The sequence below is a fragment of the Podarcis filfolensis genome (assembly GCF_964270895.1).
Source record: "Podarcis filfolensis genome assembly, chromosome: 3".
Classification (NCBI taxonomy): Eukaryota; Metazoa; Chordata; class Lepidosauria; order Squamata; family Lacertidae; genus Podarcis; species Podarcis filfolensis.
In genome coordinates this window covers 96,703,705-96,730,645 of record NC_139606.1, presented here as the reverse complement: position 1 = coordinate 96,730,645, position 26,941 = coordinate 96,703,705, and the positions used below count along the sequence as shown (strand labels likewise).

General features: G+C 43.6%; 1 protein-coding gene across 3 annotated transcripts in view; it reads left to right on the top strand.

The window, feature by feature from the left end:
• The window catches only part of RPS6KC1 (ribosomal protein S6 kinase C1), a 96,360-nt gene that overhangs the window by 66,416 nt on the left and 3,003 nt on the right, over positions 1-26,941 (top strand). For all 3 annotated transcript variants that reach the window (XM_083604975.1, XM_083604976.1, XM_083604977.1), the window contains 6 exons: positions 630-677; positions 2,849-2,981; positions 9,229-10,752; positions 11,024-11,113; positions 23,898-23,980; positions 24,872-24,967. In XM_083604975.1, coding sequence (XP_083461101.1) covers positions 630-677; positions 2,849-2,981; positions 9,229-10,752; positions 11,024-11,113; positions 23,898-23,980; positions 24,872-24,967 — 1,974 coding nt within the window. The remainder of the gene's footprint in view (positions 1-629; positions 678-2,848; positions 2,982-9,228; positions 10,753-11,023; positions 11,114-23,897; positions 23,981-24,871; positions 24,968-26,941) is intronic.

Here is a 26,941-nt window from a genome sequence, read left to right as displayed (position 1 = left end):
TCACCCAACCATTTATGACTATGAGATAAACCAGGACATTAGCGTTGACAAAGGTAATGTTAACACATTGGGCGAGGGTGGTGTAGCTGTGGCTGTGTTCATCATATTTGAGAAGAAAGTGGACTTCTCTCGATTTTGTTTTAAGCTGATGCAATCATATTCTGCAAGGGGTCTGATTTGCACAACAGATAAGACTCCTATTAAAAGTTGCTTCTTCTGTAGCTCATACATTGTTCTCCTGCTGTGCTAAACAGGTTCTCTGTAATGCCCCTCTCAAAACAAAGCAGCAAAGTCAGTGGTCCCTGGGTTGGAACATACACATTATTAAAATAGTAGATAGCAAACACTCTAAAATCAAGTGGGAGTTTGGGTGTTGTGTACTGGTGTGTAAAAGCTGATACTCCCCACTATCACGTTGCATTCTTGAATGACCCACTGTCTTGTTAAGCCTTTGCAGCATTACTGTTTTTCTAAAAATGCAATGAGTTGTTGCCTATTTTCGAGGGTTTTTGTAGAGTTCCTTTGCGGGGGTCTTGTACTCTCTGATATGCAGAGAGGAAGCCATAAGAGCTGTTCCGTGAAAGCTCATACAAATTGCCTGCATTTTTGTAATTGCTGGTTTCATTTAGGTTTTGCTGGTAATGGATACTAGGACACAGCAGACATTTATACTGAAGGTAAGTCATTATTTTTTCCTATATCACTTGGTGCGCTGATGTTTGTCTCCTCGCCTGCCCACAGATTCAGTCAACAAAATCAAGACCCCAAAGTGCCATAGGCACTAATTGATAAAGCCTTGAACAACTTAGGTCCAGGGTACCTTAGGGGCCCACCTGAACCCCTATATCCCAGCTTGATCACTGAGATCATCTGTCAGAGTATTGCTGGTTATCCCCTGAGTTGGTGAGGCTCATGTGGCATCAACACAAAATAGAGCCTCTTGCTTGTCTGCATGGAGGATAGAGAGGTATGTGTGTAGAAACAAGCCTTAAGGACCACCTCTCTCCATATGAACCTGCCCAGACCCTGAGATCACCTTCTGAGGGCCTTCTTTGCCTGCCTCCTCCAGGAGAGCTCCGGAAGGTGGCACCCTGAGAACAGGCTTTTTCTGCAGTGGTTCCCTGTTTGTGGAATGCTCTCCCCAGGGAAGTTCGGCTGGCGTTTTCATTGTACGCCTCTAAGTGCCTGGCAAAAATGTTTCCCTTCAACCATGCCTTTGGCTTTTGGAACATCCGATACCCCTTTAAATGTGTTGTGGAAGGGGAGGAGTATGTCTTTGTTCTTATTTTTATTATGTATTTTTATATTGTAGATATACGGGTATAGGGCGGGTGTTGTTGTTGTTCAGTCGTTTAGTCATGTCTGACTCTTCGTGACTCCATGGACCAGAGCACGCCAGGCACTCCTGTCTTCCACTGCCTCCCACAGTTTGGTCAAACTCATGTTGGTAGTTTCGAGAACACTGTCCAACTATCTTGTCCTCTGTCGTCCCCTTCTTGTGCCCTCAATCTTTCCCAGCATCAGGGTCTTTTCCAGGGAGTCTTCTCTTCTCATGAGGTGACCAAAGTATTGGAGCCTCAGCTTCACAATCTGTCCTTCCAGCACTCGGGACTGATTTCCTTAAGAATGGATAGGTTTGATCTTCTTGCAGTCCATGGGACTCTCAAGAGTCTCCTTCAGCACTATAATTCAAAAGCATCAATTCTTCGGCTCAAATTTAATAAATAATAATAATAATAATAATAATAATAATAATAATAATAATAGTACTGAACAAAGGCAAATGTTAACATTCCTACCTCTGACGACTTTTGCTTCTGGCCTTGCCAACCACTGGCGTGTGGCCCCCAGAAGCGAATATGAGCCCCCCTGGTTTCCATCCTGTTTGTGGAGTTTAGCGCACAAGGGGAAATCGCATGACACCGTCAGGCTGAAAAAAGTCCCCCACTTTCCACTTTCAGGATATCTGCCTCCCCTGAACCATCTATGATGCCTTTTATTGTTGTGCCCGAGATTATGATAGGAAAAGGTGTTCCATGAGGTCTGTGTCAGCTAAGGATGGCAATGCAACACCTCCTCCTCCTGTCTCCTCTTAGCAAGTTTGTAAAACAAAATGCGCAATGTGAAGCCATCAAATGGATGCTTATGACCTTTGTGTAGCCTTTGCCAATCTGGTGCCCTCCAGATTTTTAGGACCACAACTCCAAAACATCTGGAGGGCACCAGGCTGGCAAAACCTGCTTTAGTTTCCTGAAACACATTTTATCTGTATGTTTACCAGCAGCAAGGCTCCCCTCATCACGCTTCCCTTTGCCCGTGCCACCTTTTGAAGTAATAACCTCTTTGGGAAACAAACCGTGTCACGCCATCAAGCTGAGGGAAAGACAGAGCGGTGTGTGCTTGCTCCTAACCCATTAAAAGTGGGTCGGAGTGTGTGTGTGTGTAGGGGGGAAGGCTTGCCTATGAAACGTGGGTGGATGTAAAAATTTGCACCTTACTCTCCAATTTAAAGCACGGCACCCACCCACCCTCCAAAATAGATTTTTAAAAAAAGGTCACGGGGAAATAACAAAGTGTCATCCTGATGACTTGGTTTGCGAGAGATTCTAATGAAAACATTGACCCATGTAATTGATTTTAATGGGAGCTTTGTGCCATCTTCTGTTCTCTGGACCTGCGCCAGATGCCATCAGCAGGGCCTCGGGGGACCGAGGGCCATAGAGCAGCAGATGAGTGGCTTCTCTGAAGCCTGGAGTAACTCGGATAGATTAGTTTGGTTGATAAACACCGAGCACAGCATGCTGCAAAGGCAACTGAGGGTACAACTGACCTTTTTGTTCTCTGTCAGGGTCTAAGGAAAAGTAGCGAGTACAGCAGGAAGAGAAAGACCATCATCCCCCGCTGTGTGCCCAACATGGTGGCCCTGCACAAGTACATCATCTCGGAGGAGTCGGTCTTCCTTGTACTGCGCCATGCGGAAGGTGGGTCTGCCGCTTCAGATCTCTTGCAGGAGGGATCGGGGAGGGGAGGAGGAGGAGAACGATGCTGGCTTTTCAGTCAGCAGCATCCCGGAGTTAGAGGGCTGTCTTTCAAGCCAGAGGTTTCGGAGGCACGGCTGCAAAGCACATAAATGCCACACGCCTCTTTCCGAATCGCTTGCTATGTGCAGTTCCCACTTTTTGCATTTTTGCGCTTGTCTCGGAAGTTTCCCCCAACCCTCATGAAGCACCAAAACACAGGAGGGCAACAGCTCTCAGTTTAAGAGGACCCCAATACCAGTTAAAAGTTTGGGGGAGGGATGTGGGGAAGCCTTTTTCGCCACTGCTGGCACTAAACCCCAGCCAACCTGAGCATTTGTACTGCCATGCTAACTCATGGCTTGTTTTAGTGCGTATGAAACTCCTATGCAAGTCGTGCACCTGGGATTTGTAATGTGTGTTTTTTTTAATGTTTCTGGAGCAATGTGGCGCACTTACCATGTTTTGACCCATATTGAACGGCAGCAAGTCCCTGTCCTGTCCCGGAAATTTTTATTGAGTTTGTGATATATACATTACTTTGAGGCAGTTTCTTAATGACAGAACCCTTTTGGCTTTCCAATATGTTGCTCGTTGCTGCATTTCGAAAGTGGCAGTGCTCAAAACCCCCAGCCCAGCTGTGAGTGTGCAAGGCGATGGTGTGTGCAAGGTGGCTGCTTAATCAGCCTTCAAAATGAAATGTGTTCTGCAAAGCAGTGATGATATTCTCAGATAGGTATAGCCCAGCTACATCTGGGCAGCCACATGTTCCCTGCTCCTGCCATTAGACTATAAGGAGAGTGCTCCTGGCTCAGATCCAAAGTTCCATCTGGTCCAACACCCCATTTCCAACTGTAGCCATCCAGATACCTCTAGAAATCCCAAAAGCAGTCTCTGAAGGCAACACCTGACCTCTGCCCCCCATGTCTGATTCTTAGCAGGTAGGCGACCTCTGAACATGGCTCTGTTTTAAAGCAGCCTGGTAAATAAACCCGCAGAACTCCCTAGCTGGCAAAAATAGCTAACTTCCTCAATACACAGTTGCTGCTGATGAAATGAAGGGCAAGCTGGTCCCCCCCAACCCCCTCATTCCATGGACAGAAACTGACCATAGTCAGAGTTGAAACTTACTTCAGCAATGCTGATGGGGCAGCGTCCACCTCACCAGAGAACAGCAGAGAGCGGTAGACTCATAATCTGGTGAACCGGGTTCGCGTCTCCGCTCCTCCACATGCAGCTGCTGGGTGACCTTGGGCTAGTCACATTTCTCTGAAGTCTCTCAGCCTCACTCACCTCACAGAGTGTTTGTTGTGGGGGAGGAAGGGAAAGGAGAATGTTAGCCACTTTGAGACTCCTTCGGGTAGTGATAAAGCGGGATATCAAATCCAAACTCTTCTCTTCTTCTTCTCCTCAGGGGGCTGTGTGGCACACATAGCTCTTGTCTCACTCTCGCACTCCCCTGCACCTGACATTTGAGGCAGTCGTCTCACTCTGCCTAATGGTTAGGGATGGCCCTGCTTACCTGTTGAAGGCTTGCAGAGACAGGATAAAGAACTCTGTTCGCCTTACAGCCGCCTGCTGCATTTCTGTGCTGGATGTTGGGATTAAGGGCTTCCTTCTTTGGGCAACCCACTTGGTTTCCTTGCTGGATGCAGACAAGAGACAGAGCACTCTGCCTTCCCTTCACCAGCCCATACTAGTTCCCTGAACTCGCCTGCATACAAGTCCATATTGCCCTTGCCTACCAGGCTAGTGCTTAAATGCATGGCTCTTCCTAACATGGGAGAAGTTAAACCCCTTGTAATCTTCGGCAAATGAGCCGGTTTCTGTTCTGTGGTTAATATACCTAGCATCCAGACGAGAATAATCACTGCTGCTTTTAATTATTATTTATTATTATTTTATTTTTTAAAGCAAGCTTTTTGTTGAGTTTCCACAGTCAACGCAGCAGCTGATCTGGTTTTCTAAAAGGAAAAATAGCCAATGGCATCACATAGGAGTTGAAAGCAGCACAGCAGAGTGGTGGCTTCCGTGTCTTTAGGAAATTTGCTGGTATGTTCAGGGAACAGGTGGCAAAGAATAATTACTTATTAACTCCCCCCGCCCACCTGAATAACACAGGGATTTAAATATTTCTTACATTTAATTAGCCCTTTTGTTTAGAATGGAATGGAGCCTTAAAAAAGTACATTGCTGCTAATATCGCTATACAGTGGTACCTTGGGTTAAGTACTTAATTCATTCCGGAGGTCTGTTCTTAACCTGAAACTGTTCTTAACCTGAAGCACCACTTTAGCTAATGGGGCCTCCTGCTGCCGCCGCTCCTCTGGAGCCTGATTTCTGTTCTTATCCTGAAGCAAAGTTCTTAACCTGAAGCACTATTTCTGGGTTAGTGGAGTCTGTAATCTGAAGTGTATGTAACCTGAAGCGTATGTAACCTGAGGTACCACTGTACGGCAATCCCTCAGTTTGCATGGGGTTACGTTCCGGGGATTGTCCCTAAAGCCAAAATCTCGTGTAGTCAAAACACATTGGGTGCAATGGTAGGTGGGATTGCCAAAGTCTGTTTCCTCTTGCCCCCCCTTTTTTCACTTTTACTTAATTCCAGAATATATCCATCCAGTCATGTTTTAGAAATCCTGAGCTGCATTCTGGAAACCAGACTCAAAGCAACAGAAAGCATCAGTGCCAATGTTTTTCTTATAGTCGTATCCAGACATCATAGATCAATCTAGTAGAACCTTATCTCTTCTCTCTTCCTCCCCCCCACTGTCTCTCCCGCAACTTGGTCACGATGTATTAAATGTCTTGTTAAAGACGAGGACATCCATAAAGTGTCTGTTAGCTATGTCACAAAGCACTTGGCTAGATGTAATGTGATGGAAAGCCAATCTGAGGCTTCACTACTACTTAGCGGTGTCAGTGCCAGAAATTGTTGAAACAGATGCTTGTTTATGCTTAAAAAGAGTTGACACTTCCCAACAGCCACTTAGACGCTGATATCCGTCAAAGCCCTCCCCACCCCTGGCCCCCCAGACTCCTTTAAAACAGTCTGGGGGGCAAGGGGTGTGAAGGGCTTTGACGGATATCGGAGTTTAAGTGGCTGTTAGAAAGTGTCAACTCTTTTTAAGCATAAACAAGCTGGAGTTCATATCCATCTGGAAAGCACTCAAGAAACTTCAAGATGAAGATGTTTCCTGTTAGCAGACGCTGATATTGTAGCAGGACAATACTATAGTAGCCTTATATTTTTCTTGTCTACAGTCTTAAGGGTCATGTGTGTGGATGTAGAAAGGCACTGTTTTCCATTCTGCCGTGTCTTCGTCTCAGTGCAGCACTGTTTCTTTAACACTGCAGTTCATCTTCTGCCCCAAAGTACATTATTCATTTCACATTATCTTGTCATTAAATTATTCTGACCTGATCATTTTAGTGCAAAGGAAGCACACTGTAAATTGAGCGGTGGTGGGATAATCAATTGTGTATTGTTTTGTGCACTGAGCGAAACAACAGTGAATATCAGTTATATTCACTGGATTGATTTCTGTTCCAGACAAGGGACAAATAAGTGAACCTCCTTCAATCTCTGCCCCCATTCCCATTTCCAGTAGACTTCTCTGACGTCTCTAGTCAGAAGTACTGCTAGCCGTACATTTTGTTCCATGGACAGAAAGCAGGAAGCGCGTGTCCCGCCCCCCCCGAAGACTCTTTTTAGCTTGACACAAAAATTGTTCAGTAAATATAAACCACTTTTGAGAGATGGCTCTTACCTGGATCTAGCTTGGTGGTGCGTCTCAAGGCAGTTTACAACATGAGAAGATTTACATAATTACAAACATAACAAAGGTAGTCATGAATAATAAATTAAACACATCTAAAAGTTGATGCGTGTTGGTGTCCATCTGCCTCAAGAGACAATGGAGTGTCCCTTCAGGGGTGAAGTCAAACCCCTGTGTTAGCAGCACTGGAGTGACCTTTCCAGGGTGCAACCTGGGCGGTGTGTATGGAGATACTGGGCTGCCCAGATGACAAGACCCCAATCTTAGCCTCACCAATTGTGGTCCAGATCAAAAAGTACACAAGCAAATTGAACAATATCCATATAAATAATAAATCATAAGATCTAACAGTAAAGATGCAAAAATGAATATCAATAGTAGCAACAGCATGCGCCCCCCCCCAGCCCAAAAGTCTGAATGACTGAAGGGAAGCTACATGGATATTTAGATGCTGACATGGAAAGTGTCTATTAGGCAGCTGATGCAAGGGACTGGACCTGGGACCTTTTGCATGCAAAGCATGCCCTCTACCTATGAACCTTTCCTAATTGCTAATAAGGTGCAATATTTAAGGAAACTCCTATGCATCGATTGATTTCCCAACCCCCTGATATTTTTACATGCATTAGATGGCCAGTAGTGCACCAGCTCTGCCTAATGCATTTAATTGATCTTATCCATCGCAGTACAAGATAGAAAAGATTATTAGTGTGTCATTCATAAAGACATAATTACATACCCAGAAGGAAATATTGCTCCTCTGTAACCTAGATTGGGCATTTTGAGGTGTCTTTGTATGAAATAAAATCATTGATTCTGTTTCTCTCTAACCCAACTATTATTATTTTTTAATTGTTTACATATTTTTACTTTGGTGCCTTTTCCATAACATTCATACAGAAATGACGATATATTCAAATGATTTTCATTGGTTGAACATCGAGGTGTGCATCAACATCGAAAATGGGGTTTTCCTTTATTTTCACTCTCAGCTTCTAAAAACAGTTCTGCGGTGGTTTTTTCCTAACTTTTGGGAGTGCATTGATCAGAGTAATGACAGGTTTCAGAAAGCATCTGAAATTAAGAGCTTAGAATTGTATTTATGATGATGCCAATTATTTATAAAGCGGCATCAGTAAACATGGCACTTTGTAGAGCAAAATGCAGGTCCCTTTCCCCCAAGAGTTTAAAATCTAAATTTAGATGGGTGCGACACAGTGAAAGGAGGCAGGGGAGGGGGGGAGTAAATAGCTGAAAGCAAGCAAATCCAGTTGCACATATTTAAGCTTTGTTTCTACTAGGTATGAATTCTTAAGAGATAGAATTCTTGCGGAAAGAGCACATGCAGAAGGTCTCAGGTCCCAGCAACTCTGTTTAGAAGAATAAGGTAGGAAGAGATAATAATGGCTAGTGCCTGACACCAGCCAGAATACTCAATACAAGGCTAGGTGGATTAACAGCCTGATGTTATAAGGTAGCATCATATGTTCATAAGGATTTAAGAACTAGAAAACCTCCATGGAAAGGAAGGAACACAATGGGTAGGTGGGCGAGTTTGTAAAAGTAAACGTTAACAGTTGGACTTTAGTAAATACATGCCCCTGACTCTGAGAGCTCAAAAGAATTTCTAGTGATATTTCACATTGTAGTCCCTACCTGCCTATTAATATTAATTAATATTAATCAGACATCCTCTTCCTCCTCTTGCTGTTGCTCCTCCTCCTCCCTGCAGTAAGTTTATGATTTGTTAAGCTTGTTAGGTGTTGAAGGTCTCCTACAACACATTTTAAAACATAAATATAAATATATTAGATCATAAAAACCAAACCAAACAGATGATTTCAGATGATTGTGTCATCTGACTTCCCTGTTCACAAAAGCTTTCTCTGTAGTGTGACCCGGTTTGATAGCATTCGCTTATTACTGCCTGGTGGCATGGTATATATATTTTTATATATCGTGAGATTTTATGCTTTAAGTTTCATACAAATTTGTGTAAATAAATGCACAAGAGAGAAACAGTTACAGTCAACTAGCAATAATATGTTTCCTGAAGTCTTCCATTTGGGGTCCAACTTAAAGCTAATTGATGCTCATTTAAAGGTAAGAGTAAGGCAGGCAACTCTTGACAGTTGCTTGTTTGCAAGGTTGGAGATGGGAAGGGCTTGACGAGATGGTCAGTGCAGATATATTGCTAATTTGTCTAAGCAGGGTTAGAGGATTAGAAGCAGACTGGAACATAGTATGGACTATCTGTCATATGGGCATTCAGCCTCTTCTCTTGCTTTCAACCATTCTTAACCATGGGTGCAACAACCTAGGGTTGTTTATTTCTTAACCTAGCATTTAGAACCAAGGGCAATTTGATGTTTTCCTGACATGCATGTCTGTAAAGGAAACACAATTAATCCCAATTACTTTATTTGTTGTAGGAGGCAAGCTGTGGTCTTATATCAGTAAGTTCCTCAACAGAAGCCCCGAAGAAAGCTTTGAAGACCCCAAATCCAGAAGATCGAGTTCTACCAAAATACATTTGCACCAGGCAACTCCTAGCCCTCAAGATATTGGCAGCAGCATTGACTCTAGAGGAAGCAATGGTGGTAACATGCTGAAGGTGTTACCGCTGAAGACCAGTCTCACTCCAAGTTCTCAAGATGGCAGCAGTAACCAGGAAGATGGCCAGGAAAGTTCTCTCAAGTGGATTGATTCGGGGTCCAGTTCAGAGGAAGAATGCACTACAAGTTATCTAACCTTATGCAATGAATATGGTCAAGAAAAGGTCGATCCCGGATCGTTAAATGAGGAGCCTATTCTGAAAACAGACAATGGCACTCTCATTACCAAAGAACAGGGAGGCATCAAGGCACGTGATGAGCCTGCCAGTGGGAATTTGGGGTCCCCATTCACATCTCAGGAAGTAAACTTTTTTGCTGACGATGTTGATCAAGAAATTGTTAGTCCCACCCGAATATCAGAATCGTTAAGCAAATCCAAGAACAGTCCCATGGAGTTCTTCAGAATTGACAGCAAAGACAGTGCCAGTGAGCACCTGGGGCTGGATTTTGGAGATAAACTTTACAGCTTAAAATCTGAGTCTTTGAAACAGTTTTTGTCCATGCCAGATCAGGATAAGAGCCTCGATGCCATAGAAACCAAACTGGGCCCTGCCTACCAGGACACAATCAGCAGGGGCTCCAATGACTCAGTGCCAGTGATCTCCTTCAAGGATGTCGCCTTCGACGATGTGAGTAGCGTGGACGAAGGAAGACCTGACCTTCTGGTCAACCTGCCAGGCCTCACGGAGCAAACGAAAGAAGCCACGGCAGACGGGCCGGCTAAGCTGGCGGAGCAGAAGGGTGACAATTTGGAAAGCAAACTTTTGGAAACCCCTGACGTCTTGCAACTGAATAACAGCACAGAGCAATGCAGAGGAGGCCTTGAGCCAAAGGTGGACCAGGTGGTGGGAGAAGACACTCAGGAAGCGATCAGGACATTCCACAGAGCTGCTAGTGACCCAGTTGGCTCTGGGGATAGGACTCTCTTTGGAGGGCTTGGAGCAGCCTCTGCGTCATCACTGGACGCGTTCAGTGTGCAGGGAAGGTTGCTGACTTCTAAGGCGCAAGCGGGTGCTGAAGAACGCAGCTTAGATTTGGACAACGAAGCTGTTCTGCTGTTTTCAGATCAGGCGGAAGACTTGAGTAAAGAGGAAACTGCCTCTGCTGTGTTGCACAAAGCAGAACGCAAAGAGTCGGGTGCGAGGGGCAGAGGAGAGAATGAGATACACCAGATATTTCAGGACCTCGACGAGAGATTAGCGCTAACCTCCAGATTTTACCTCCCTGAGGGCTGCGTTCAGAGATGGGCAGCTGAAATGGTAGTAGCCCTTGATGCCTTGCATCGAGAAGGAATTGTGTGCCGTGATTTGAACCCAAACAACATCTTATTGAATGATCGAGGTCAGGAACTTCTGCAAATGCATTTCTTTTTATTCGCTGTTGCTTCCAATTAACTGAGTAGGCGTTTTATCTTGTAATTAGTATCTTCATTTCCTGTCTAGAGCTTCATTATCAATGCAGCAAATTCACCCCCAGTAATAGCTTCTAGTACTTAATGATGCCATTATTCTTAATGATACTGTTTTTAGCTACAAAAGGAGTAATTACAGTTCACTTCTGCAGAAAATGGAAGGGAAAAATGTTTTGATTTCTCCTGTCGTTTTGTTTTTAGGACACATTCAGCTAACGTATTTTAGCAGGTGGAGTGAGGTTGAAGATTCCTGTGACAACGATGCCATAGAGAGAATGTACTGTGCCCCAGGTTAGAGCAATCACCTCAAATGTTTCACTTGGAAAACAGATTAGCAGCTTTCATTTTCTCATGGAGCTTTCATCCCATCCCACCCTCTGTTCCTTGGGAATACAAGCTGTTCAACATCTTCTAGCTCTTTTTTATTTTTATTTTTAATACATTATTTTGGAATCTGAAATGCTGATAACTGAGCTTTGTTTAGCTGGAGAATGTCACTGAGAACTGTAGATTTAACACATATGCATTAAGGTTCTGAAAAGCCATGTTCTTTTAAGAGTGTGCAAACATCATCTATGTGTACTCCAGGGATGGGGAATCTGTGCCTCCGGTGGTGTTGGGACTCCTATTCCCATCAGCCCTAGTAAGCATGGCTAGTGTCTTGGCATGATGGGAATTGTAGTCTAGCAACATCTAGAGGGCTTGAGGCTCCCCATCCCTGACATTATTCATGGAAATGAGGGGGTTGTTTTTAAAATATATCATGCTTTGGGGGACATGTCGAAAATGCATTATGTGCCTTCTTGTGCTATTTTGCACAAGAGATGTTCCAAGTAGACTGTGTCTCTGTGGTGCTGAATGTGCCATGGATTCCCAGTACATCCAAACACAAGTAACTAGGGGTGTACAAGAAGCGGCAGTGACACGTCTTTGTGACCCTTAAAAGTTTTAAAGATAATATAGCGAGAATATACTTTGTGTAGACAAATTTGCTTGTTAAGTAAGCTGGGCTCCAGAGGAGGAAGGCTTAAAGAATTGTGGTGTTTCAGATTGGGAAATGCTTCTTTGTGAAAGAAAGTACTTCTTTGCACAGCATGTAGTTAAACTGTGGAACTCGCTGCCACAGGAAGCAGTGGCGGTGACCAATTTGATGGCTTTAAAAGAGGATTAGACAAAGTTCATGATGGTAAAGGCTATGCTTCTGAATACCAGTGTCTGGAAACAACGGTTGGGGTGGGGTGGGGGGTGGGGAATGCTCTTGTGCTCAGGTCCTGCTTGTGGGCTCTTCACAGGCATCTGGTTGGCCACAGGATGCTGGCCACATGGGCCTTTGGCCTGATCCACCAGGCCTTTTCTTATGTCTTATGAAGGCAGCCTGAGACATTAATCAAGGAAGTGTCTGCTGAACATCCATGGGGAGGCTGTTCTGTAAACAGGGCTCCCCAGTGGAAGAAGACCCCACCTAATGACTGAATAGGGAGATGCTCAGAGAAGAGCTTCAGAAGATAGCCTTAATAGGCTGGCAGATTCACATAGACAAAGGGCCTCTTAGGACTTTATAGGTCACAGCCAGCACTTTCGGCCAGAAATAAATTGGAGGCCAGTGCAGTTTGTTTCAGCACCAGTGAATTATGGTCTTTCTGATGAACATTTGTCAGTATCCCAGTTGTTGTATTCTGAACTAGTCATATTTTCCCCAAAACACATTTAAAGCACATTGTGCTAATCTAACACAGATTAGATCAGATAGGTCTCTCTCAGGTGCAAGAACCAGTGGGGATCTTAATATGTAGAGATTATGAAGAACTAAACTTCATAATCTCTTTTGATAAATTGCAAAGGGTTGGCCTGTGCCTGTCAGGGACTTCTGCAAACTTGATAGGCAGAACTGCATATTCTTCGCTTTTAATCCCCTAAAATGTAACGCAGTTAAGGAGGCATTGCTGCTAGGAATCCCTTCTTTCTGGAACTTTGATCTTAGTTCTAAAAGCACAGATTGCGTTTGCAAACTTTCAGTTCTTAAAGTCATATATGGAAGCATTGCTTTGAGTAATGTTTACACGAATGAATGAATTTAAGTGGCACGTGCCAAACTCCCAATATGTATAGTCACATTGTACAGCTCTGGCTGTTTGACTTAAATTCTCACCTCTGGCCTGCTCTGGCATGTACACACACGCAAACACACACACGTCCATCCTGTTTTCCATGTCCGTATTTTCTGCTGGCTCCTAATACTTCAGGTAGCATCATTTGGAATTTTAATACTGTCAAGCCTTTTCCAAAGGTTACTGGCTTCATAAAGATGGAGCTAACCTTTTGTGAGCATTTGTTTGTTGCAAAGTAGAAAACAAGAAAGCTCGCTACAGTCAATATTATAATAATATCTTATTATTTCTGAAGCATTTTTTTTAAAGCAAGCCACTGTACAATATGCTAACATAAGATTAACTGTGACAAAACCCTATCTGCAGACTTACAATATAAATAAACAGGTCTGTGAAGAAAAGCAAGGCAAGAAACTGCTTAAGTATTTCTGGATTTCCAAATCTTGATTTCTGTTTTCAGAGTTGGGATCTTGCAGCACTTCATCTCATGCTGCAGGAGATAATCTAAAGCTGCCTTCTCCAATTTGGTTGTGCTCTCTGGGCGTTTTGGACTCCCATCATCCCCAGGTGGTATGACCATAGGTCAGGGATGATGGGAATTGTAGTCCTGAAGCGTACCAGGTTGGAGAAAGCTGATCTTCAAGAAAGCTCACATTCATGGATGGAACTAAGCTATGGTGTAGAATCAGGATTTACTTAGTGTGTTCTTCTGTGGTGGTTGCTACATCAGGCACAGCTTTGGCTGTCCTTAGTTGTACATCTGGTGGATTTTGAGGCAAGAGGACAAAAGACGTTGATCACATAAGGCAGGGGCTGCCAATGTGATTCCCACTAGACACTGGACTACAGTTCCCACCGTCCCTGCTCATTGGACATGCCGGTTGGGACTGATGGGAGTTGTAGTCCCAACAACAGCTGGAGGGCACCACTTTGGCTACCCCTGCCCTAAGCAGAGTCCACCACTTATTCCTGCCCTACCTTCTACTTCAAAACAACAAGAACAGCAGTCCAAGCAGCACTGGGCAATTAGGTCTGGGAGCCGCCATTTTGATTTCTCACAGCGATCTTAAATGAAGCATTGCTCTCGGGGAATTGTGGGAAATTATGAAATGACTCCGAGTCACTTGGCACTGCTTCCTACCTGCCAAGACCTGCCCACATAATAGGGCCACTTTGCTAAGGACTGTCCCGAATCGGGAGCCTGCCCTGATGAGACGAGGGAAAAAAATAGGGGGCAGGTACTGAAAATGGCAGTCCTATGCCAAGTTCACTCTTCTCACTATATAATGTGAAGTAATAACAATGCGTGAGATGATGGTCATCACCTCACATTTTCTCCTCCCCTCCCCAACCACAGCCAATGAAATGACTGGGGGAAGTGATGATGATGCATCATTTACTCTTCGTTTCAGGGGAGAGGAAGGAGTCAATGCTGGGTTGCCATTTTTTGCCAGGAGCATCCCCATGCTCTTTGCTATGCTTAACTTCTGCCCTCAAACCCCCCTCATCTTTTTCGCCTGGATTTATGCTGTGTGGATATATGTTGGCTCCATGGTTGAAAGGGATGAATGCAGGTGGCAACGCAGCATGAATGGTCACACAGGGGGAAAAAAGTGAAGTGATTGTCTGCTGCTCCAAGGGCTCTTTAGTTCCATCCTAGGGCATCTTTCCAAGTCGAGAAAAGATGCTTTGAGACTCCCCAGCTGACAGAGGAATTAGCAAGAAGAGCTGCCTCTCATGTCTCTTGGTGTGGGGTAAAGCAGAAGAGGGGTGAGGCTGGGGGTCCTGTGTCAAGCTTCCCCTGACTTTTCTACCCCATCCACCCCTTCCTAATTTGAGGGACTGGACCACGTCCTTTATCGAATGTAAGGCATTTTCTCCGTTTGAGCCAATGCACTTCCAGCCAATGTATTTTTTGCAGAGGCATGTAATTTGTTAAATAGATTTCTATGCTGCTTTTTTGTTTGCAGAAGGAAAAAGAAATACCAAAGCAGTTCAGACCTTAGCAACAAAGCGAATAATAAAAACTCCCCAGTTACGTTCCAAGGCACAGAATTGTAGAGTTGGAAGGGATCCCAATGGCCATCTAGTCCAACCCCCTGCAATGCAGGAGTCAGGGTTGTTGCAATCAAGGATGTGCAAAGTATGTGAGATTGAAGGCAGTGGTTGGCTTGCCAGGAAGGGCCTTGTTCTGTAGCAGTACAGATGCACAGTATGCCATCTCAGTTGTAGACAATACTGAGCTACATGGAGCAATGGTCTGATTGGATGTATGTTGTGGTTATATGCCAAAGCACGTCCTGGGACGTTGTACTGGCTTTGGTGTCATACATTCATGGCTATGTGGCACGAATGGAACCTCCATGTCCAGAGGCAGTATACCCTTCAAAAATCTGATTCTGGGAACAAATGGAAAGGCAGTCACTGCTGACCTCTACTGGAAGCAGTATGCTGGGTGAGATGCGCTTTGGTTTGATACAGCAAAACAGTTCCCTGGCAGATGAAAAGGCCCCTGTTTGGCCTTCAAGAACGTACCCAATACTGTGCAACGACACACTGGTTCTGCAGTTTTTTTCTTGCAACCCGCTTGGGGGCAAAGCCCCAGCACACGTGGACTGCAGGGTTGATGCTTCTGTTTCAGCCCAGCCCCTTTTGCCTTTTTAAAAATAATTTGTCTCCTGATCCTGGAGAAAAGAGACAATGTGGAGAGAAACAGGCTGCGATTTATTTCTCCAACTTGTCTTTTAAAATGCCCATTAAATAAAATCCACTTTTAGGGGACCAATATTCCATGTACCAAAAAACCAAAAAACCTTGAGCTGGCTGCAGCTCAAAACCACAGTGAGGTGAACTGAATTTCAAATGTGCACCATTTTAATCTTTTCCATGCCTGCCATTTCTGTGCTCCAAAAGTGCCGCTTCCAGCTGCTTTTCAAGACAGGAGTGTTTGGAAGTGTAGAGAGCCAGTGTGGTGTAGTGGTTAAGAGCGGTAGTCTCGTAATCTGGTGAACCGGGTTCACGTCTCCGCTCCTCCACATGCAGCTGCTGGGTGACCTTGGGCCAGTCACACTTCTCTGAAGTCTCTCAGCCCCACTCACCTCACAGAGTGTTGGTTGTGGGGGAGGAAGGGAAAGGAGAATGTTAGCCGCTTTGAGACTCCTTAAAGGGAGTGAAAGGCGGGGTATCAAATCCAAACTCTTCTTCTAGCAAGTGGGAGTGGGAAAGCAGTCGGCAGGGAAAGGGTCAAGCCCCCCTCCCTTGGTTGCTTTTCCATAAACAAAGCAGCCCTCTGGCTTGGAGGGTGTGTGTGTGGAATGACCAAACCCAAAATATTCATTTGCTGGTAGCATCTGCTTCGGCCCTCAAACAGCTTTTGCCAGGGGAATTCTTTCTTGAAGTTGGCCAGTAGGTGGCAACCTACCATTAACTGATTTCTGTGGTCAAGGGGGGGGGCTAGCAATTCCCCCCAGTGCTTCAGATCTAGATATAGAGGAGCTTTGTTGTAATTGCTTGTGCTCATCTGCTCTGTCGGCTGTGCGAGTTTCTGAGTATTCTAGTACTATCACATATCAGGCCATCCCTTTAGTTCCCAGAGTCCCAAGGACAGGTTACGTAAAGAAGTTTAAGCTGAAATAAATAACTATAATGCTATTTGCAGAAGCTCTCCAAGTAAAGCACTCGCCAAAGCGAAAAAGGCGTGCTGCCCAAACAAAAGTCAGATTTTTTTAAAAAAAATTCACTATATTCTGTAGCATAATAGGAATGATTGACTCCAAAATCCATCCTGGTAATTAAAAAAATAAAGAAGAACATTTAATAATATGTTTTATCTCCGTAAAAAGCAAGGCGGCTGCGTATGAAAATTATAAAACACAACTGTGCCCAAAGGCTTACAATCATAAGAGCAGAACTATATATTGTAAGAAATGCCGGTGCCAAAAATAGGGTTGTAGTCCGCTAATCCTGCTCAGAATAGACCCACTGAAATTGATAGACGCAAGCTAGTCACATCTTTCAGTTTATGATTCCATAATTCCCACAATTCTGCTAAGCGTATGATTGACGCAGGATGCAGCCTCATGGACTCATGTGTTGCCTTCCTTGCCTGCAGAATGTATCGCACAACTTACTCAGTGCCCTGATGACATTATCTAGAGGGTTTCCCCATTCTTTGCACCGTCAGCTAGCGATACGGAGCGGAAGGCACAGAAAACAAAACAGCTCCATATTTCTTAAAATGCAGATCGGTTGTGACCAATCAATAACACAACGGAGAGGAAGAGGTAAGGGAAAGCAACAGTAGTCTCAGGCTGCATTTACATTTATTATCTTTTCCTAACATTTCTCATAACTGTTAATTTCCACATCGTATCTGAGCTTTCACGAGACATCAAAGCAACCTCCAGAGATATAGCAGAATATAGCACAAGTCTGGCACTCATTTCCCTCTTTTTCGTTTCCAGGGAAAATTCCGTTTGCAAATAATACGCGGCTTCTATGTCGTGTGGAAGCTCAGATATAAAGTGGAAATTAACAAATGTCAGGGAAACAGAATAAACTGTTTTCTGAGCGCAGCCTCAGTTACTTCTGCTGATTAGCCAAAGCACGGGCTATTGTGGGCTGTGGGAGGTATTCAACAAAATATTTGCACTAGAGCAAGGATTAGCACTGGAGCCCCCTCCTTCCTCCCCCATCCCCATAGCACTATCCCCATATCTGTTCTGGAGAGTTGGGGGAACCCCAGAACTGATTTAGGGGTGCCTGGGAGAAGGGGAGGGGGTTAACTTCCCATTGTCCAATAAATCCTTCCACTGACAGAACTTTCTCCTTAGCACTGGGTTGAATACAACCCTATATTATTGACACATAATATTGTAGTATTTTAGAGCATGTATGTTCTGGTCGAACAATCTTGAGTTTTATCAGGAAAGACAACACCAGAGTGCATGGCCTGTGGTCTGAGCAGGTTTAAGGCAATTTCCTAATAGCAAGTTAGTAACCAGTGCTTGAGAGTTTGCAGCACACCGGTAGCTCCCAAAATGCTTGACGTTCATTCATTTTTTAAAGAAAGAAAAAGAAACCCACTATATATATAAACCCACTATATATATAAAAAGAAAGTAATGTTAGCATATCTATGTATGTGGGTGGTGTTTGGATAAAAGGGCAAAGTTATCCTGAACTCATGATGCAAATGTTTCACTTCTGTTTAAACACCCCTTTGCTCCCAGTGTCCCCTGGGAATCCTTATCACATATTTGTGCTAAAAAAACATTAACCACCTGCCCTGTGCTTTGTAATATCAGCAACCGATCTTTTTATCTCTTGGTTAATGTGCCTTGGTATTTTGAAAGGGGGAGGAGGGGTGAGTGGGGAGGGGAGGAGGAGAAGAGCTGAGGAAAAAATTCCAGTAACATTCGATTTGCAGGGACCGAAAATTTTGAGCAAATGCCAAGCTAGCAGGGGGGCCATTATTCTGCTCTATAAATAAGTTTGAAAAAAGAAACACAAACACTCTCTCACACAAACCTTTTAAATCAACATGTTTTGGTCTAATTGAGCAAGAAAGATAAATTTTGAAATGCAAATGATCGCCTTCTGTTATTGACATATTCCTGCAACCGTTCCCCGCCCCCGTCAGCATTATGATCTTGGATTTTAGAGAGTCATTGCAGTGTTAGAAACTCGGATATGAAAGCTAGGAGCTAAATGACACCTTAAACCTACAGTAGGTTATGGGCACAACAACGGAATGTCTAGGCATACTTTTTATAACAAGAATACAAAGCTGAAAATGAATGAACTGCAGCTAAAATCTTATGTTCATTTTTCACATGGTCTAGTCCTCATCTGAAGTCTTCAGAAAACAAATACCTGCTTCACCTGCCCATCCCCCTAATATTCTTTAAAGGGTCTCTTCTGCAGTCATCAGAGAGTGGCTGGAAGTGGGGAGGCAGAAAAAGGCCCTCCTTTCCTTTCACTCTGCAGACAAGCCCTGGATTCTCCCTACACCCTCTTTCCTTCATACAAATATATCTTTTTGTCGCCACAGTTAACACATATTAAAGCCTATAGAGCTGATGGCAGAGACGCCCACCTTGAGTGTCCAGTTTGCAAACCTAAGACTTAAGGGTCCTTCAATGATCCCAGTCCAAAATTTGTTAGGATTTTAAGTATCACTGTGAGAGTCTGAGGTAGATAATGCTTTAACATGCACCAATTAAACCATCATAACTAACTGGCTAGTATATTTCAAATCAAAAGCACATCATACATTAAAAGTACATTAAACAAGGCAACCAAAACCTAAACAAAACATGTTGGGGTTAAAAGAAAAGAAAGTTTGCAGGTCCCCAGACTATTCATGTTTTACTTGGGAGGAAGCCCCATTGAACTTGACTGGGATTTACTTCCAAGTAACAGCGGCAACTTGAATCTGAAATCTGAGGCGCAGTACTGCACCCAGAGCTATAAAACTGCTCGCGTTTATGAAATTCCCTGTCGCAAAACGCGCCTAGAACAATGGGAGTTTTGAACGCTGAGTCATTGGCAGCAAAACAAGGCAAAAGGTATAAGCTGCGGCTAGCTCACAAACAATACAAAGTTTATAAAACTGCAGTTTGGGGATTTGGTTCAGGGGAGGCTAGCTGATCCTTTTCTTCTTATCTGCAAGGAGCTATAGCCTGGTCAAGATCAATCTGAACATCAGTGCTTAATTTGTTCCAAGAGAGGATCTTGCTTCAATATCACAATGTCATGTGAAAGAAATTCTTATTATTATCATTTATTACCCGCTTTTCACCCTAAGTTCCCAGGGAGGCTTACAACAATTAAAACACAATATTAATATCAAAGCACCGCATTTCAAAATATTAAAAACAGTTTAGAACAAAATGACAAAAACAAGGCAGGTCCTAAAAAGATACCTGTCACATACAATGCGGAGTCATAGCAGTGCTCCATCTGCCATAGTACTGAATGGAATAATCTGAGATCCCTAGGAAAGTCCTTTTCCAGTGTTGCCACTTGTTCCTTTAATTGGAGATAAGAAGAGTTGAACCTAGGGGCTTCTGCATGCGCGATGTGTGCTTTACTACTCAGCTATGATTCTTCCCCTTGTTCCCTGGATTATTAGCATCATCAGTTTTAGCCGAGACCTTTTTCTGTCACCTGTCAGCTAGGTGGGAAAAAGCTCCTCTCTGGATGTATGTACCACCCCCCTCCTCCCTGCTGAACACCCTCAGCTATTCTCTATACATCTAGGATTATGGGATAGGGCTTCCAGTTCAGCGGGCTTGTATTTCAGGGCAAGGTTGAGTATCGGCACATCCCGTGTTTAGAAACTGACACATCAGGTCAGGAGAGATATCCTTGGCCCTTACCAAGTAATGTCTTTCAAAACTCTGTTGCGATACATTTTAGGGCTTGTTGCTGCTGAACAACAAACCTTTGTGCCCTTAAGTTAAGTCATATTGACTCGCACGTTTCAGCACTTCAGAGAAAGAAATGTTGTAGGGGAAAATGGAGTTCTATTTGCATAGAAATATTTTTTACAGGGGAGGTGGATAATCCAGAGACCTAGGTACACATGGAGCATCAGTAAAGAGAGCCAGTTCTGTGTGTAGAGAATTGACCCTCCATTGAAATGAGTGGGGGAGCCCATTGGCAGGGAAGCTTTGTGTGAGCCCTGGAGAGTCCAAATATTGGTTTGGCATGGTTGATCTTCGATCTACGAATTCCACACTGTTATTGTCGGAAGAGCAAATGGATTCTAAGTGCTGTATTCTTAAACATTGCATACAGCAAATTACTCTTTTTGTATTTTTCAAGGCACCAGGAACAAAGTGCAATCCACATTTAAAATGAAGCCGTAGTTCTCAAAGGGAGCCACTTATTAGGTCACAAGACCTGAATGTAGTAGTTCTATGGTTTGGGGTGGGGTAGTTGCTCGTCTATATAATTGAAAGGAGCTAAAGGGCAGGCTAGGAGTGAGTGTTTATCATCTTTGATAACGCGGCACTAAACAACTTTGTCCTTTTTATATTGCCAGATGGCTTTAGAGGAAGTTTTAAATCCATCCTGAGGCCAGCTAACAGGAAGAAAAAGAAGGATTCCTTCTATTGCTGTTAGTCTTTGTCTTAAAGGGCACACGGGTTTTTAATTTTTATTTCACAAAGCAGAATGCAGATGCTTATATGTTTTAAAATGAAATGCTTCGTATTTTTCAGACTTTCCTTGTCAGAACTTTCTGGACACACATGCATATGAGAAAGATAACTGAGTACAAAATTTGCAGGAAACATTTTGATGGTTAATGTGGATTAAAAAAGAAGTTGCAAAAGTGTTTGTCCGATGAAAATTAAGGGAGGAGCTGGAAGAAGCACAGCTAGTTGGAGACAAAGTCCGAAGAGGACTTGCAATTGGGAGAATTCCTGGCATGATGACCTGATGACAAATTCAGCACATTGTGACGTCTGGATGGGGAAAATCAAAATCAAGGCTGAGGAACAGCTCCAAGTTGGCTGTCCAAAGAACAAGGACAGTGTGGGTTCTGTAGGTGGAGCAATGACCTGATTTGGAGTATGGCATCTTCCCCTGCTTCTCAATCCAGATAGCCCCACGTTCTTCCCTGAATGACTCCTGAATGGCTTGCATCCACAAAGTGGAGAGACCATTTGCTGCCATTTGTTGTGTAAATGACTTGGGTGATGTGAACGAAATGGCTTCATTATTAAGAATGGGTATTGGGATTAGATTTACTGCAACATTAAAGCTGGGGGGGGGCTGGGGAGAGCAATTTTGTCATGCAGAATGGCATCAGCTGCTTGGACAACTTATGTGAAATCACACCACAGTCTATAGTTTTCTAGATTTTTCTTCTTCTCCCCTTATTGAGAGAAAAGGTAACCTTATTGATGTGATATACCGGGCCTACTACTTTCAATAGGTTGTGGTGGCCATTATGTGACCCATTCAAAGGAAGGGAGAGAATATGGCAAATGTTTATCTGCCTCTGTCTCCTTGATTACTGAAAGTCTCTCACTTTAATTCTGAATGTGGAAACAGCCTGCTCTGAGAGGCAAAGCAGGGAGAATGAAGATATTGAGGGATGGAAGGGTAAAATAAAATTATATCGAAGAGCGACTACCCAGTTGGCCAAAAACATCTAAGATCTTCAAGGCTGCAAATCTTTGCATGCTTATCTTGAATGTTAACTGAACTCAGTGGGGTTTTCCATTGAGTAAACATGCAAAGGTTTGGATTCTTCCAGTGCAATCTTATGCATGTCTGTTCAGAAGTAACACACACAGCCTGTTGCAGCCTGGCGAAGCCTCACCGAGTGTGTACTGGTAGTTAAGACTCAGGATTTTAAAGTCTTATGGGGGACCTCCCTCTGCACAATGAATTCTGTACTACTTTACTGACAAAATCTGGTAATCAGCCTTATTCTGCTGAGTGGGGCCCTGGGCTTGGGGCCCAAAGTCCTGTCCTGACAGCACCATAGAGGTTAATGGGACTCACTCCTACATAGCTGTGCTTAGGACTGCAGCCTTATTTGATTTCACTACTTTGTGGGTGGCTAACATTGGCCTTGGCTCTTTAGAAAGGGCATTAAGTGGTTGTTTGAATACAGCTTTTACTTGTTTGTAAATTACAAAAGATACACACAGCACAGATGCATATTTTTTTTTTTTATACCAATCAGGTTTTTTAGAAAAATGTATAGAAGGATGCTAGTCTAAAAGGACTGAACGATAATGCTTATGTAGTTATGGTCTGTAGCTATGGTTTGTTGGAACAAAACATCAGGGAGTTGCAACAGACACTAGTCCCCGTCCTGCTCTTGTGTGGAAGAGCTGAACCCATTCGGTTCAGTGTTGGCACACGTTTGAGCAGACATTCCCACTGTATTCTCAAGAGTTGTTCCCATAATGGCCCTGTGCAACTACTGTGTCATGTAAACCTGGTTGGTCGGTATGCCTGAATGTCTAAACCAGCGGTAGCCAATGTGGGCCCTCCAGAACTTGTAGGACTACAGCTCCAATCAGGCTCATCTAATATGGTCAATGCTCAGGGATGTTGGGAGACCAGCAACACCCTGAGGGCACAGCTTAAACTTCGCAAAGTGGGGTTTTGTTTTTGTTTTTGCTAACCACCTCCAGATGTTGTTGGACTTCAACTCGCATCACCCCAGGCTATTGGCCAGGCTGTTGGGAGTTTGATTCCAGCAACATCTGGAGGGCCATAGGTTCCCTACCCTTGATGTAAAGACTGATAATATACCATGGTTCTGCTGTATTTTGTGTGGGGCTAGGGCAGTGCTAACCAAGATTAAGGCAATAAACTACCAGTTCTGCGTTCATGTAAAGAGACACTCATGCACCTAGGACACTGTGATATGCTATAGTGGGCATGCTCTTTCCTTCAATGTGCCAGGGGAATTCATCCCTCTTCATAAAGATTTGCGGTGGATAAACCCATAAGAAGAGTCTGTTGGATCAGGCCAGTGACTCATCGAGCCCAGCATCCTATTCTCACAGTGGCCAGCCAGATTCCTGGGGGAAGCCCTACAAGCTGGACCTGAGCTCAATATTACTCTGCCCATCTGTGATTCCCAGCAACTGGTATTCTGAAGCATAACGCCTCTGACAGTGAGGAGAGAACATAGCCATTGTGGCTAGGTGCCACTGATAGCCTCATCCTCTGTGAATTTGTCTAATGCTCTTTTAAAGCCATTCAAGGTGTGTGGGTGGGGGGGGGAGGTGTTTAGGAGGGAGCAGCAGCCTCTGTTGACATTCCAAACTGAAGAGTAAATCGTTTTGTCTGTAATGATGCGTGTCTATGCACTAGGTTGTCTGAAGGGCTTAGCTTCAGATATGTTCCACTAGCATCTGTGTCTCCTTGTAAATGCAAGTTTCAAGGTGCACACATCGCTTGGATTTTCATTGCAAATGTCTTTCATTCAGAAGTTGGCGTTGTCTTTGAAGAAACGGAGGCCTGCGATTGGTGGAGTCTAGGTGCTTTGCTCTTTGAACTTCTGACGGGGAAGGTGAGCCATTCTGACCATTATTTAGCAAAAGGGGCATAGCAAATAACAGAAACTTTGAGAAGATCAGCAGTCTCTTTATTGAGAGTAACTGAATTGTGGGATGCATACTTCTGTCCTGCACAGAACTCTTCAACAGGCAAAGGCATTCTGGCAAACAGATGATGCTAGATCATCTCACTAGGGATGCTCTATTCTTTGGGCAGAATGAAGCATTGCTTGTGTTAATGTAGACGCTGTTAATTAAATTCACAACGGACCATTCTGGTAAGATTAATGGCACCAAAAGTCTTTCCAGGGACAATGAAAAAGTTATGTTCTTCTTGAAAAGGTATCATACAGGAGCAAAATTTACAATGAATGTTTGTTGCAGGATGTAAACTAGAGGTTAACTGGCCTGTGGGCTTCCAGGCTGACCATTATACACAGTCTGCTGATATATCATGTTAACTCCTGTATTTTGTTATGTTGACTCTTGTATTTTGGGGACTTTGTAGAAGCCCAGGAAGGCAGAGAACAGATAAAGGCAAGACAGTAATCTGGTTTGCACGCCACACTAAGCCAAACCATGGTTTAACATGTGCAGGTGCTAGGAGAGGAAATCAGGGCTGTTCTGCTTCTCAGTCATTCTGCTGGTTAGAGCTAAACCGTGAGCCTGATTTACGATGGCATGCTAAGTTGAACCATGTCCTTCTCCATGTCTGAATGTAAAATGAGATTCTGAGCATGCACATTGAGCTCTCAGCAGATCAAACTCCCAAAGCCAACTGTTTTGGAGACACATGTGCAGAGGTTCTGTAGCAGAGTACTGTGGTGCACATTACTCTTCTTTTACATCATTATATCACTACATACATTAACAACATTATCATGTTTCTTGTTGGTTTGCTATAGACTTTGCTGGAGTGCCACCCAGCAGGAATAAATACCCACACCTGTCTGAACGTGCCAGATCACATCTCGGAAGAGGCAAGATCACTCCTTCAACAGGTACATTCCTGGAGAATTTGTATATGCGATTTCTAGACACATACATGCCAGCTGGTGATTCTTTGTGGGGAGGGGGAGTGTAGCAGAGAAATGAATGATTAACAAGGATGGCCTGCAAAGTCACACAGCCATAAAAATGTGTAGAGCTGCAAATGGACATGCATTTCCTGAACATTTTTGTAAGTGAAGGTGGTTCATCTTGGAAAGAGGTTAAAGAGTTGTTGAGGGTTTGGCATAAGGGACCTTCACAGCCATGGTCATGGCAAGTATAACTGTGGCCTGATTTTTTTTATTTAAAAAATTAGGTCTTTAATAGTTTATCCATGGTGGGTGATCCACCCCTTTGACACTTGACACTCTCCCTAGTCCTGCACCTTTTGTATGAGTTAAACTGTTTTAATATTGAACTGAACTGTTTAATATTGAATTTAATACTGAATATTGACTGAGCCACCCTGTCAGATGGGTGGGATACAAATAATGATGATGATGATGAAATTTTTGTAGCCTGCCCTGAGACCTTATGATGAAGGGTGCGTAAAAAACTGAAATAATAATTATAACATTAATAGCAGCAGTAAAGTAACAATACTACTGCTGCTACCAATAGCAGCCTGTCCCCTGTACCAGAGTGAATGTAATACTTCATAACTATGCTCATTCAGTACATAAAAACTCATAGAAGGCTGAGTGCTTCCCCTCTGCACACACAGAGATTGAAAATAAATGGAATTTTACCACTGGCATCTTGGAGACCTTTATTAAAGCAACACATAGCAGTGCTCAGCTCCTGTGGGACCTCTTAAGCCAGGCCATTTGCTATTTCCCTCCTCTCCAAGTTCAAAGTCACCCATGTCCTAGAGGAAGCGTTCCAGCCCTAGGCTGCACGTGGCTGACTTTTGGGTCGAAGGGTACGCCCCATTGGCTAGTAAATCAACCTTCTGTTGTGTGTCTATCCAAGGAAACTACCATTCATATTTGAGGAAGCTTAGTCAGGAAAAGGAAAAAGGGGCTCTTGGCATGGCTGGTCATTTGTCATTGTAATTTTCCTCTTCCATCCCCTCGCAGGGTTGCTTGGGTCAGCCCGTTGTAGAATGCCTAGGAGAGGAACAGTGTGCAGATGCTATGCCAAATGTGTCTCATGACACAGCTTCCAAAACCAGTGACCTCATTTTTAAAAAATAAATAAATCAACCCCCCCCTTTAGCCAACTAAGTATTCTGTAATTCAGAGCTGTTATTATTTATATTTGGATGTATAAATCTTTTTAGATGAAGTTTGGAAAGACTGACTTGACTGGCATTTTGTCTACAAGATCTTTCTCAAAGGTTGTCTCGGCAAAGCATAATAAACCCGTGTGTTTCCCAGCCGTGTAGATCCAGCACAATTTATTCTGCATTTGCTTTCCAAGATTATAGTTCTCTCCTTGCAGAAAGGGGAGAAAGCTTCAGAGCATAATTTTCTTTGCACTTAACTTTCCCACCTGCTGTCACTTGTTCCGTTTTCCAGGAAGGACAGCAGAATGGCAATGCCTGCGACTGTTTTTCTGTCGGCTCATGTATATTCACAAAGGAGAGGCTTGTTTTTGCTCTCCGAGTTATCTCTACCAAGTGAGAGGTTTGAGAGATTTTAAGTGGCAGAGCCAACTTAAGATATGCAAATGAATACATTTTATGGGGAAATTTCTCACTTTGATTATGGGGTTGTATGCATTTGAAGACGCACCGCCCAGACGAATACAGAGCACTACTAAATGACAATGGGATGTAGGGAGTTGCATTATACAGGAGTCAGACCTTTAGAGGAAACCCAGAAACGAATTTATTCTTTTGAACTGTTTATTTAGAATGCGACAGTCTCATAAGATGGCAAAATGTAAACTTCAGCTCCTTTATCCTTGGTAAATATTTTCCTGCCTCTTTGCTGGTTACTTCCTTTCAAGCAATCATTCTCCATCAGAATTTGCAGATATGA